General features: G+C 37.8%; 1 protein-coding gene across 1 annotated transcript in view; it reads left to right on the top strand.

The window, feature by feature from the left end:
- The window catches only part of CDH7 (cadherin 7), a 121,019-nt gene that overhangs the window by 59,795 nt on the left and 46,830 nt on the right, over positions 1-14,394 (top strand). The window contains exons 5-6 of the mRNA XM_037035583.1: positions 1,735-1,902; positions 4,287-4,474. Of these exons, the coding sequence (XP_036891478.1) occupies positions 1,735-1,902; positions 4,287-4,474 (356 nt within the window). The remainder of the gene's footprint in view (positions 1-1,734; positions 1,903-4,286; positions 4,475-14,394) is intronic.

The following is a 14,394-nucleotide window of genomic DNA, read 5'->3' on the forward strand; positions in this document are numbered from 1 at the left end:
TTAGAATCTTAGTAACCAATAGTTCATTGCTTAAATTATTCTTAAATATTAAAAAGCTTGTCTCATCTGTTCCCCAGCTCTGGAGTAGTCACCAAACCATATAATATTTTGAGGTATAGGGCAGGCCTGGTATCGTATAACCCAGGCTGATAACTTAAGAGCTGAAATATGAGATGTGCAGGCTATTACTATATGTATCCATTAGAGAATCAGCCTTAACACAGTTTAAAATTAAATTTTAAAAAATTTGGAAGGATATGAAATTATTTTTATGCTGAACATCTTTATCCAAATTTGTATGTAATTGTTTTCTTCCCAAAGAGTCATCCTCTATCAAAAAACCCACTTTCTCCTTTGAAAAGCCCATGATATCAGGCTTCTTCCACCTCACGTCCAAGTCAGTAGGATTTAAATTCTAACTTCCTTCTCCTGAAAGTTCAAATCTGTTTAATAAAATAGAGTGGGCATTTTTTTAAGCTTGGTCAATAAACAGAGGTGTCCTAGGTGTGAAGGCTGGGCATTGTCTTGGTTGGAAAAATGGAAGTGCAAGAAGGGAAAAGTAAGAGTCAGGATTCCTTCTATTTAATGCCCAGATTTTGCCATGTGTAATGAGCACCCACATTTTCTGCATATTATACATGGGATTGTTACCCATTATTGCACCCATGGTATGTAATCATTACACCCATGTATAATGCGCATCCTTATCTTTCCCTCAGAAATTTGGGCAAAAGTGTGAGCATTATACGTGGCAAAATGTCTTAGTAAAGATGGCCCTGTATTAGTAGTTTCAAGGACTGTAGACCATTATTAAATGCATACATTTTTCATTAATATTTTCTAGATGTACATATACTAAGTATATTACATTAGGCATATATGCCATTTCATTATTTACATATAACATAGTTCAATTAAATTCCATCCCCTAATGAGACATAGCCTAAGAAATTTACATAATAAATTATGTAGTTATTAATATAAAATAACTTATTCACTACAATGGTGATTATTGAGTCAAGTTTCCCCATCAAGCAACAGGAGAGTCTGAAATCAACTTGTCCTACACCCAAAGCATTAAGGGCTGTCGATAGTAAATGCAATTGATTGGAAACAAACAGCAACCAAACATGTCAATATTTTCAGTGGTGTTGATTTCTGCTAGCACAGTCATTCTCCTCTGGAGTAGATTTCCTGGAACCTTCAGATACAGCATACGCTCACACAGCATCATAGCCACCATTTAAAAAGGTGCTTTGCTTATTAAACATAAACAACTCTCTTTTTTTTATAGAGCATTCCTATTATTTAGCTATGGGACCATAGCTGAAGGGGATTCACATCACTAGGAATTAAGTTGTTGGAGAGGGTGAAAGAGAAGATAAGGAGAGAGGTTTATTGTCATATCTGTCCCTGTGACTGCCCATTATTCTAGCTAAGAATTTTGTTTATTTATAACTTGATATTTCCTGGACTGTATTCCATAAAACTTAAAGATAATCCTCTCTAATGCTGAGAATCCCTACTCTTCCACGTTGGAGCATTTTCTGTGTTTTGTAATATTGTATATAATGATCATATCCCTTTGGCTGTTAGTGCGCATTAAAATGGATAAAACAAACAAAACACCAAAAGGCAACCTCTTGAGAGGGACGTGCTACCTATGACAGTGTTCTTGGCCAGTATGAATTCAGTGAATCACGAGGCATTTTACTGGGATTTGAAATTTTACAGGAGTCATCAAGACCGCCCTTCCAAACATGGATAGAGAGGCTAAAGACCAGTATTTGCTTGTTATCCAGGCAAAGGATATGGTTGGTCAAAACGGAGGACTCTCGGGAACCACGTCGGTCACCGTGACCCTCACTGACGTCAACGACAACCCCCCTCGCTTTCCTCGAAGTACGTAAGCTATTCTGTTAAACGTCACAGGTATACTAGCTTTCCTTGCCATCCTATAAAAATGTCTTTAAAAGGGACTTTTTTCCCCAAATTCTTCTCAAACAGATACTTCTCTTGTTACAGCCTCACACAGTGGTGTTGTATCAGGGACATAGTTTTCAATCAGCAGTACAGAGCCTACAGGATGTGGAAAATAAATGGAAGCAATCATATATTTGTGTTGTTTCTCTCTTAAATAGATGGTTTTCCTACTTACATTATTTTAATATTATACTGTATGTTTCTTTATTAACTTTTTATTCTGGCTTATTTTCCAAGATACTGTAACTTACATGGCTCTTGCAATGAGTAGTATAAAATAATGTTTTTCATTTCTTATTGTGCATTTTTCTAGCCAGTTCATGCATGTTGAACATTTTTTATAGTTCTACCACATCTTTCTTATGCAAACACTCAGTGTTTCAAAAAGAAATCAATCTAAAGAACCAGAAATCCACATGCCCTCAATTTAGTTCCTTTGACCAATGTGGCTTTTGACTTCACCAAGAATAAATAGACTAAAAAATTATAGAGATGTCCTGATTGTAAAAAAGTATTTTGTCTCACTCCCTTGTAGTTGTTTTTTCCCCTTTTCTTCTTTCTAAGTGCATGTGGTACTTCTTTAGAATGTTCAAGAATATAGGAAATTGTGTAGACTACAATGTCTCCAAAATGCTTGTTTGATAGAAATGGGGAACTAAGCTCCCTCATAAAGGGACCTTAGAGGCAAATAATGTCTAACAAAGATGATTTCTCTGCTGGTATGAATGTCACCGTTTTCTTTCAAATACTGCTTCTTTAGATATTTCATTTTCATATTATGTGTTTTAATATTTTTATTACTATACAGCAGTGATTTCAATATCCCTGCCCCCCCCCAAAAGAAACCCATCACAACTTTAAGTTTTTCATTAAAAAAATAAATCTATACTTAATTGTGCTCTTGACGGCTTGTAAAGGGTAAAGGGAAGATTGTAGAATGAAAAAATACAAACAATAATGTAATTATATTGGACTCATAATACATTTAACTGTTTCTCTTTTCTTTGAATGTATGGTGATAAAAAGTGATACTTAGCATGTATGTGGTTTCAGTTGTCATGATTTGATAAGGCGCATGTTTTCTAGCTTATTATTTAGATCTTCTCATACTTATTAAAGTGAAGAAAGCCAAGGACACATCATTAGGTTTTTCTTTGTTTGTTTGTTTTTGCTGACATTTTCTCTACCATTTGGTTACTGTTCTAACCTTGAGAATTTTGGATTTCAGCTGAGGACAATTCTGGCTATGTGGAAACAAAAATGTTAAGCATATGTTGGAATCATTTCTCTAAAAACAAGTGACTATTCACAAAATTTAGAAAACTGCAGACACCAATGATTCTCAGCCTAAAATATGATCGTTCCGTATACACTCATCTTCCTTCCCACATTCCTCTCCAGGAGAAATCTTTCTCTCTGAGAAAGCGAATACGTGCCACATTTGACAGCCTGAAGGAAATGGATTAGGGTGGAGGAAGAAAAAAAAGTAAATGATTAGAGAAAAATGGTGATGGAGCTTCTTGCTCTGAGGAGGTTCCTAGTTTTGAGGATGGCTCACGTACTTCCTCTTTTTCCCAAGACTTTTTTGTTTTTATTTTATTGAGTTGAGGGCTACTGAAGAGGAATGTTTACAAGAGAAAAATTTTTTTAAAGAAAATACACTTTTTTTTTGCTTCTCTTTCCTCCTGTTCAAATAATATCACCTCTCTTTCCTCCTGTTCAAATAATAATGAGGGATCATTGTACCTCATTAGTCCTACCTACAACCCACACAATTAATTTTCATCCTTGGTAAATTTATGGGCCAAAACAAGACTAAAATTATCTGTCGTACACTTCCTTGTCCATTTTTCTGATACTTTGTTAGTAAAAAAAATTTTATGTAAATTCCAACATTAAGTCATCAGAACTATTGGGACTTGCATTTGCCGATTTGAAGCCTTAGCTATAACTAGTTTTATTTTTAATATTTATATTCATTATAACTTGCTTATATTCACTTGCATATTATATCTATGATTATTTTTTGATCTTTTAATATAAAGCAGCACATTTTCCACCACCAGAAATATACTGTAGAACTAAAGATTTTTCTCTTGTCTTTACTTAGGTCCTATGTTTCTGCGGGCACGTATTGATTATTGTCGAATCATCCCTCTGAGATAGCTTGTCTAATATTGCCTTAGCATCTTCTTTATCAAAAAACTAAAATCAAGTTAATCACAGATGATACAAAAAGTGACATTTTTTCCTTGTTTAGCTTTAGCAAAAGGTCTCGCTCATTTTTGTTTTGAATTTTAAAGGATCTTACCAGTATAATGTCCCTGAATCACTACCAGTGGCCTCCGTGGTGGCCCGGATCAAAGCTGCCGATGCAGATATAGGAGCTAACGCTGAAATGGAATACAGAATTGTGGATGGCGATGGACTGGGGGTTTTCAAGATTTCTGTTGACAAAGATACGCAGGAAGGAATCATTACTATACAGAAGGTAAGGTTTTATTGGCTTTTATTGTCATATGGGGACTTCACAGAGATTACTGAGAAGCCAGGTCTACCTGGACAGGAAAATGCATTAGACATGTGAATGGCCATATGGAACCATCATGATCTTCATTTTAGGAAGAAAGCTGTGCATTCATTTGTAGGTGTCATAATCTTGAGGAATCTTGAATGATGCACAGTCTATTCTGTCAATTCTGTCCTCTGACCAAATCCAGCACTTATCCATGGCTCTGTGACAAAAAAGGCAAATGTGTTCAGCATTTTAAGTGACCTACTCAGAGCAATGACTTTGCTTCTTCATTGATTGCTTAGTAACGAAACCCTAAAATTAACAAAAAGCCTTTGCAAGCAAACTAGATAAGCACTCTGTATACAAAAAAATAATAATCAATATATTTGGACATAGAAACCAAGATGTTGAAACTTGCTACATTACCAGTTTTTTAAAAAATGTATACAAATTGAAAAGCTTGAGGAATTTTTAAAAAGATTTTATTTATTTATTTCTAGACAGAAGGGAAGGGAGGGAGAAAGAGAGGGAGAGAAACATTAATATGTGGTTACTTCTTGAACACACCCTACTTGGCCTGCAACCCAAGCATGGGCCCTGACTGGGAATTGAACCGGTGACCCTTTGGTTCCCAGGCCAGAGCTCAATCCACTGAGCCACACCAGCCAGAGTGAAATGCCTGAAGAACTTACACAAACAAAGAAGGCAAGTTGTGAAGCCTCTCATAATACCCTCCATACAAGTACAAAGAAAATTATTATCATCCCAGCTAAAGACTATTTGCCGTGGTGTTTTTAAAGTAGCTCCCAACACTGATTAGATGTGGGGAAAATGAGCTTTTTACTCTCTCTCTCTATGCTCTGTATAGACATGATCTTTGACGAATATTAAATTTGTAAAAGTGTCAAAAGAAATCATTAAGGAATACACACTTAGTAGCTCAAATATTTGAAACACTAAAAATGGAAATATATATGAAAATTCCCCCTCCAAAGAGGTTGGGATTTTATCCAGTCTGACACTCCAGGTGTACAACTCTGTAATTCACTCTCCTCAATAATTAACACATATCAAAAAAGAAAGTTACATTTTAGTTGTTGTAGGAAAACATATGTTTGATTTCAGTCCAATAGGCAAAACATTTCCTCAATTATTTCCAGCGGACAGCTGCTGCTGCAGCTCAGCTGGTGACAGTCTGTGTGGAAAAGTTACAATAACTAGGATTGGCCAACTGTGGGTAAAACATTTTGTTTTGTTGTCTAAAATAAAGGGAATGCAGTAAAGGTGCACTGCTGCTCAAAGATTTCAAAGATTCATCCAAAATCAATCTGCTCAGATTCAAGAATGTTTAAATATAGGTGATATTACTGTTTCGAGCACATACCCGTATTTCATGTATTGTAATGACATAGAATAAATAATTGGACAGATAAATGTGTATTTAATGATACCTGATTCAATATTAGAAAAATTATCCTTGATTCCTTAATTTTATGCCTCGATATGTTAGAGAGTTATTAAAAAGAGAATTATAAAAAACTGCATAAGAATGCATTTAATCTTAAATTATAAAAGTCATGCAAAAACTACAAGGTGAACATTAATTTTAACTTAAAATAATATAGAGATCATCTTTATTTCCAAAACTCCACCCCCAAACTCATTTTTAAAAATTAGAATGTTCCATGGTCTGCTAATATATATTACACTGCCTAACCAATACATGCAGAATTCTTAGCACTATTTAAATAAGCACACATAAGAGGTTCCTGTAAGAGTTGATTAAAAGTAGTGGAAATGATATAGTATTTACTTTTCTCTGCAGTTCAAGCTTAGTGATTATGGACTGTTTTTACTGGAAAAAGTTGTTTATGACATTATAAATTCATCTTGTTTTTAGGTGGGAACTGTTGATCCATAATTTTCTCATTTTCAAGAATTATTTTATCAATGTGTTAAAAAAACTTGATTCATATTTTACTCAGTTACTAGGCCTGGCACTGCCATAAGGTCTTACATTAATCTAGTGCTTGTTCTCCTTAAAATCCTTAAGTAAGGCTTATATTTATATTTCTGACGAGGACACCAAAGAACTGTCGGATCCCTAGAACTATTTAAACTGGCGTTCACCAGGTACATATTCCACTGTTCCCTGGTTTCATTCATATTCGCTTAGATGCTAAGGTGCTTCATTCTTGGAAGCAAGAGGAGTTTTCTTCTAGCACCTCAACCCTCCCTACCTCCCTCGAGAGTCTCCTATGCTCTGTCTCATACCCACTTTCCCTCATCTTCTAAGTCTAGAAAAGTGCTCCTGTTCTTCCTTCCTTAAACCAAATAGGAAAACGAGGGAAGTAAAATGGTTTGGACAAACTGTTCTCCCTGTTCCAGGAGTGGTGTATGTTGTGTGTGTGTGTGTTTCCTTTCAGTAACCGGAGCCTGCTCTCACACAGAGGCAATGACCGTATCTCAGTTTCACAGATACCACGGGTTTTCCATAGACTTAACGGTGGCCCCAGGGATCGGAGTAAATGTCCGAGGCTCTGCACAAGTGCAGGAGAGCTCAGGCCCCATCTGCAGTCAGCTGGTCAGTCCCACTTCGTCCCTCAAAGATCTGAACATGGCCTGAGGAAGGGGTTGCATAGAGGATGGATAACACTATTGCCCGTGTAGACGAGGAAAGGGAGATAATCTGGCAGGTCCGCCTGTGCAGATTCACCATGGGAGACAACATGTTAAGTTCAGAGAGTTAGGAGTGTCATGTGGAATGGGATGTTGACATCAGATGAGGCCATGTAGGTGGAGAGACACCTTCATGCCTTTGCGTCTCCTTCCCAAGGTCATGGTTGGCAAATAGGAGCATATAGGCACCATGATTTGCAAATAAGAATGGATTACAAATAATAAAAAAAATATTTTAGGTTCAGCTACAATAAAATATACTATGGAATAGAAAATTACATTTTCTAATTTTCTCAATTCCTTATTATTGGAACTGTCTGTGATAATTCTAATTCATGTCAAGCATTTCAGTTCTTTTCAAAGGACTGTATTACAATGATTATCAGTATTTATTCAAAATGCTGTCATTTTTCTGGTTTTACTCAAATTGCATGCCTTTTGTTATTACACTTAAGGCCTTGCTGTGATTTCTTGTTTCTTGTCTTGCCCCATCTTAATCCATAATCACTCTTGGTTCTGCTTCTTCCTGTTCCCTCTGGCACGATCCTAAGGCCGGGTATCATTGCTTCGCTCCAGAACTATTATTCCAGTAGCTCCCAAGCTGGTGACCTGCTTCTAGGTTCTCACCTCTTAAATCCATGCTTTAAAAAAAATTGCTGTTCAAAATGCCATGCCATTTTGTTTTTATTGTGTTAACCAGTTCGAAAAGAATCTACCTTATACCAGTAAAGAAAAGAATCATAAGAGCAAGTGAAAGGAAACAATAAAATAACCACTAATGGAGTTATAGAACTTAGAAGGTCTAAACGTTTTCTTTGAAGATTTACTGGAATTAGTGAGAGGTTTCAATACTGAGAGCTACAAAAGTCGCTTAAAAATGGGCGGCTTCACGATAGTTCGTGAGAACAGTTGGCCTTCGGTGCAGCCACAGAGCTTCCGCCCACTAGCTGCTGTGGATGGTATATCCCTCCCTCCGATCCTCGTTTCTGCAATCCTGCACCTAAAGACCACGGAGTCTCCCCAAAGCAGCCTTAACCCCCCAGCCAAAGTGCTTTTCCATCATGAAGCCACAGTACCGCTAGTCTCTGTTTCATAAGTGGTTTTGCTTATATTTTTTTAAGCTAAAGTCTCTTCGGAGTGCTTTTCTCAGACTGAAGGGCATCTGTCCCTAAGATGTTCTGATTCTGTCAGAATTACAACTGCTCGTGACCCTCCAGGATAGGATTTTGATTTTTATTTAGTTATGTTTCTCAAGATTTCAGGGAAACTGGGGTAAAATCCCATCCCAGGTACAACATTTTGTCTCTGGAACATTTTCAAAAGTTCCCTACAGCCAGCGGATCTGAAAAAAAAGTATGAATTTCATAAACTCAGTTCCTTTTCTGTATTCTGAATCCCAGTCACCAGGGCACTCTGACCAAAACCAAAAAAAAAATATGAAAGAATACAAATGAGGCTTCTTTCATTGTTCCTAGAATATTTTAAATTTTCACTGAGATAAGCAATAGGATGCTATGGGCAGTCTGCAAAAATGAACCATGTGTTGATGGGTTTTCCAGTTTCTCCTAACTATGGGACAGCACTTACAACCACACAGTGCTGGGATGTGGACAAGGTTTTGTTGACAAATGTTCTCATTCTGACGATTCTGAGTGTCTCTAAATAGCAGTTCACATTTGGATAATGGAGTTCCAATGTCTATGTAGATAAAGTTATTTCTTTTGGAATCAGGTTATTTTGTACCTGTAAATCTGGCTTGATAATCATCTGCACTTATTTTTTCTCTATTCTACAGTATAATAAAAGCTAAGTCCATTGCTTTTTCATAAATAGTGCACCATCATCATTGTATTGAGATTTATTCCAGTTTGAGGCAACTATTATCATATTTTGAAATATTTATATATGCCATTCTTGGCATAGGGTGAACTTAGAAATAGGGAGGGATGAACATAAAAACAATCTTGTCATTTATTTTTATTTTTATGGTTTATTTTTATTGTATTTTCCATTACTACTTATCCCCCTTCCACCCCCTTCCACATCTGCCCACCCACCTTCCCGCCACAATCACCACACTGTTGTCTGTCCTTAAAAATGTATATATTAGAAAAAGAAACATTAGTACAGAATAGAATAGTGAAATATTACCTTTAGTTATAGTATTGTTCAATATCTTATATAGAAAATATTTATTCATGTGACTAAATATGCCAAATCCACGGGGTAAAAATAGCTGTAGATGTTTTCAGAGAGCCATTTTAAAAATAATTTAATTATGTTTTCCATACATTAAGATGAAATATTACATAGTTTAAAGCAATGTCAAAACTATAGTTTAAGAACATTAAAACAATGTGCAGGTTATTCCTGTGGCCATTTTTGAATGGTTTGATGATAGCATTTATAACCAGCTTCCCAGGGCTTTGAAATTCAAAAAGTGTAAACAGAAGTGTCATCTTGTGTGCATGAACTTTCACTTTCCTCCCACCTAGACTTTTTACCTTTCTGTATCTTACATGTCAGTTTAGGCAGTTCAGTCTGTTATTTTCCCTTTGAGATACGGCAGTCCTCCTAATGTACCTTGGTTTTCAGTAGAAGACCTCTGGGGTTAAATATGGAATATGGACTTTTGCTTCCATAAAATGCATTACCATAGGGTTGCAGTACAGTAAAAAATGAACATTTTCAAAATGCAGTTCCTTTAAAGCTTACGTATACATCCAGTCCAGGCTTGTGGGTGGCTTGTTTGGTGGCTCATTTTTTTAAAAGCCTCTTCGGGCCAGTTGTGCTGTTCTGTCTTCATAATCTTCCCCTCTCCACACCCTAACAAAGGGTAGGTGAAGTCAGAGCCATCAGAGGATAGGGCGCTGTGTTGGAGGTACTGACACACTGGCCAGGCCTGTGCACCGTCAGGCAGGAGGAGTTAGAATATGCAGTGTCTTGTGGACCTTCAACGAAACAGCAGGCACTCGGGGGCTCTGCGTTTTCCTCTCTGGGTAGTGACATGTGTCCTTCTCTGCCCCTCACAGTCACAAGGGGCTGTTTCCCAGAGCCAAGCATGTATTTTGCTGTTTCGTAAAACGCTGCTGACATGGCGGTGGAGGGACATGAAACAAGTAACATTTCTGGTTGACTTTTTCTTCTTCTCATTATGTTTTTCATTGGGAGGTTTTATTCAGTTAATCCTGCTGCTGTGGATGCTCCCTTCTCCAAATGGAACAAAGATATTTCCTTTAATCGACTAAAAAGGCATATGTTTTGCATTATTTTAGTTTTAAAGGCTGGATGTGATAAGATTCATAGGAACTCTCATTTGGTGCACACGTGAATTTCAGATTTTATTTTGCAATTTATTCAACCTATTGTTGCTTTGTGATATGCCAGTGGATTCTAACATCAGTTTAATCATTATGCACATATGTGCATGTAGATATGCTGTCATCCATGTATTAAAGTTTAGAACTTGTCTTTGAATAGTAACGATTAGATATAGATTTAGGGTCTTAAAAGGAAAGTAAGAAATGACTCTTTGAAGTAAGTTGATAGCGATGTAAATGTCAATTCATGATAGATTCCATCAAAGAGACAAACCTTGTTTGCTTAGGAATATTTATTTTCTTTGATTTCAACAGTTTATCAGAGCCATGCTGTCAGAAGTTGTGTTATGTCAAAGACATTTTCAGATGACTCCATCAGGAATTTCATTTAATTTTTTGCTTAGGGCAAGTCACAGATAATGTATAATGCTTGTTATATCTGTCTTTCTCCATGGTGTGGTGTTACCTACATTCAATAGGGAGAATTCCTAGGAAGGTACATTTAAGAAATAGATGGAAGAGGGAAGTTGGAGAGAGAACGTAAGGTCACAATGGAAGTTTCTAGTATGAGTAACTACGTGAATAACTGTGTCATTCCTTGGTGATGGGAGTGTGGAGATAAGGAAGTGGGGGTGGAATATGTTCCATCTGAGGTACCTGTATACCAGGTAGACACGTCTCGAAGGTCATGAATAAACCTTTGTAGCTCAGAGAGATCTAGAGGACAAACTTAGGTTTGGAAGTCCTAGTATGTGCATGGCAATTCAAAGTAAAGGGACAATTGAGAACACGCACCCAGCATGTCTATACAATGGGGGAAGAATGTGTGAGGTGTTGGTTGGTGACACAGAAACATTTAAGGTTAGGGCAGAGAAAGATGCAAAGACAGAAGATCGTTTTACTCTTCCATCTCTGCTAGAATACAATGAAGGTATTTTAACAGAGTGTATAATAACTGATCGATAAAGCAAATAAAAACTCACGTTCAGATAAATAAGAGAAAGTACATATATTGACACTTGGGGAGTTAATGGATCCTGGACTCTCTGATAGACAGTGAAGACAGGACATAACCCAGGGAGATGGAAATGATTAGAAGCCTCAAGGGCCCGGCGTTCGCACACATTCCCGAGTCTGAATCTAACCCCTCCCGCCCAGTTTCACGTGCCCAAAGATTTGATCCTTTGGGAGGGTGCTGAGATCAACAGAATGTGCTTTGATCCCAAACACAGGTGGGATCTCCGGAGGAAGAACTACTATTACAGATGACAAACAGCCTCCGTTCTTTCATACAAAATCAACAGTAAACATACAACACTAAATAATCGGACATGCTCACATGCATTTGCATACACACATGGTTACACGTGCACACACACAGCCCGATCACAGCATGCCATGGCTCTAAGGACAGAGAGAAGAACTTCCATGATTTAATGAATAAATTCCTGAGACATCAACAACAGCGTTGACCCAAAACACCGGATCTAAAAAAGCGAGTCACTGAGCTGAATGACAGCATATCCAGCTACAGACCAAAAGTCAGGCTCAGTGGAGGGAAAAAATGCAGAGCGATGATTTCATTAAATGAATCCAAATTCTATTTTATCTGAGATTCTACAACTGAAAAAGCTAAACTTGGCAGCAGGAGCTATTGAGATCCTGCCATTTGTGGCAATTGTGTATTTTTTAATTCAAGAGATAAATGTTGTAAACTGACTTTGCCGGAAACATGGGGAAACCAGAAGAAAAAGACGTAGCTTTCCCTTTGATATGTTCTTACTCTAGGGTGTTCAGCCTTTTGGTGTCTTTGGGGCACACACTAAATACATTGCAACACATAATGACAAAAAAAAATCTCAGAGCATTTTAAGTAAACGTATGCGTTTGTGTCGGGCCACGATCACAGCCATTGCAGGCTGCCTGTGGCATGCAGGCTTCAGGTTAGACACCCTGCTAGGAAATAATGGCACTAACAATAGTATAATAGTAACACAGTGAACATTTGTAGTGATTAATCTGTGTAAGTCACTGTCTCAGGTGCTTGGAATTTATAAATAATTTATTGCAACTCTATGAAGTTGGTGAGGCAGGCGGGTACTTACCACTGGTAACGCCATACAATGCTGTGAGGCCCTAATTGCTCTTGGAGACAGAAGAACTTGTTTTGGCGGAGAGGGAATGCACGGTGGCTGGGCATGGCCTTGAGTTCACGTAGTCTGTCCACCCCCAAGTCCACATACAATTTTGGAACTCTCTGCTCTTTAATAATCAATAATACCAACCTTGCATATTTCTAAATGCACGTTAAAGGTGTGTGTAAAACTCCCTGTTTGCAGGTAGCTCACAGTGAAACAAATTTTATTATTAGGTAAGGGATTATCAGGACATTCAAAGATTTTAATAAGAAATGGCACAAGAACTTGTGGGAGAAAGAAGGAGCCACAGGTGATGGGACCCGACGGATGCAAAGTGTGCTGTTTCTAGTGCGCAGTTCATTGTGATTGGGGAGGGGGGGGGAGAGAGGTGAGCTTGTAGTCCGGAAAGATGAGCTGACTCTTTCGTGCTCCTTAGACCAGAGGTCAGCAAGTAACTCCTTGCCTGTTTTTGTAACAGCTGAAGAGCTAAGGATGGTTTTACATTTTTAAATGATTGAAAAAACAGCTAAAGAAGAATGTTGGGTGATGGGTGAACGTTATATAGAATTCAGGTTCCAGCACCTGCAGCTACAGTGTGATTGGCCAAGGTCACCTGAGATCATTTGCATGTGGCAGAATTCCTTGGTGTGGGGCCTGCAAAGCCTAATTATTTACTGTCCGGTTTTCCTAGGATGAGGTTGCCAATCCCTGCCTCAGTTACAATGTTTAGCTTTCTAAATCCTAGTGTTCATCAGGCTTTGATGGCAAAAAAAAAAAAAAAACCCACCTGATTTTGTCATTTGGAAAAGACTGTACCAAACATGCTACTTCCCTCTTCCAGGGTCTCTGACACAGATGTCCCCTGACAGGTGGAAGAGCACCTTCGAGCCAGCTCAGGCTGGCTCTGTGCATAACTAGTTTGGGTCTACGTGACTCACATCTCATTCCAGGTTCTTACCAACCCTACTGCTGTTTGCTGATGTGGGCAGCAGTGTGGACAGTGTTTGGGTCACATTTCCAGTTATGTCTAGTCTCCAGTGATATGTGGGTTCACACCCTGAATGGGGCCCGTTTAAACCTTACCCATGTCTCCTTCCCTTTCCCCTCTCTTGTCCTTCCTCAGTGTCACTTTAACGTTGCCCCCCACGTACAATCCTGCTGATTCGATCTAAGAGTTATGAAACATATTGCTTATATAAAAATCAATAAGAAAAGGAAACAGGAGTGAAAATTTTATTGCATGAGCCTATTCTTCAATTAGCTTAACAATCCTATCCATCACACCACACCCCTGTTTGGAAACGAGATGTCTGGCTGATTCTGATCTGCTCTGAAAATCATTTGGTGTGGCAATTCCTTTTGTCTGTAATTTTGATTCATGGCCCTTTGTATGAATTATTTTATTGCTCTATTTTCATAATAGCTTTTAGGCATCCAATCATCATGCAAGATACTGTGTTTCTTTATGATTCACTGGCATCCAGATGTCTGTGCTTCATGTTGTTGCCTTTCAGACACATTACAAAAAACAAGACGCTTTAAAATAATTGCATGCATTTGTGCAGTGAACTTTAAATTATTCTGTCACAAGTCAGTCAAACTTCACCTTGAGTACAGAAGTACTTGGTATCCTTTCTGGTAAGCCCGAATAACTATCTTCAAACTTGTGGTGGTTTTCAATGATTTTAAAAGAAGATGGTTAACCTGATTTTTAAAAAACCGCATTCTATCATACAGAGACGCAATGTATGAAAGAAAG

This window comes from Sturnira hondurensis, unplaced genomic scaffold (assembly GCF_014824575.4).
Source record: "Sturnira hondurensis isolate 20B ecotype Veracruz unplaced genomic scaffold, ASM1482457v3 Scaffold0001872, whole genome shotgun sequence".
NCBI lineage: Eukaryota > Metazoa > Chordata > Mammalia > Chiroptera > Phyllostomidae > Sturnira > Sturnira hondurensis.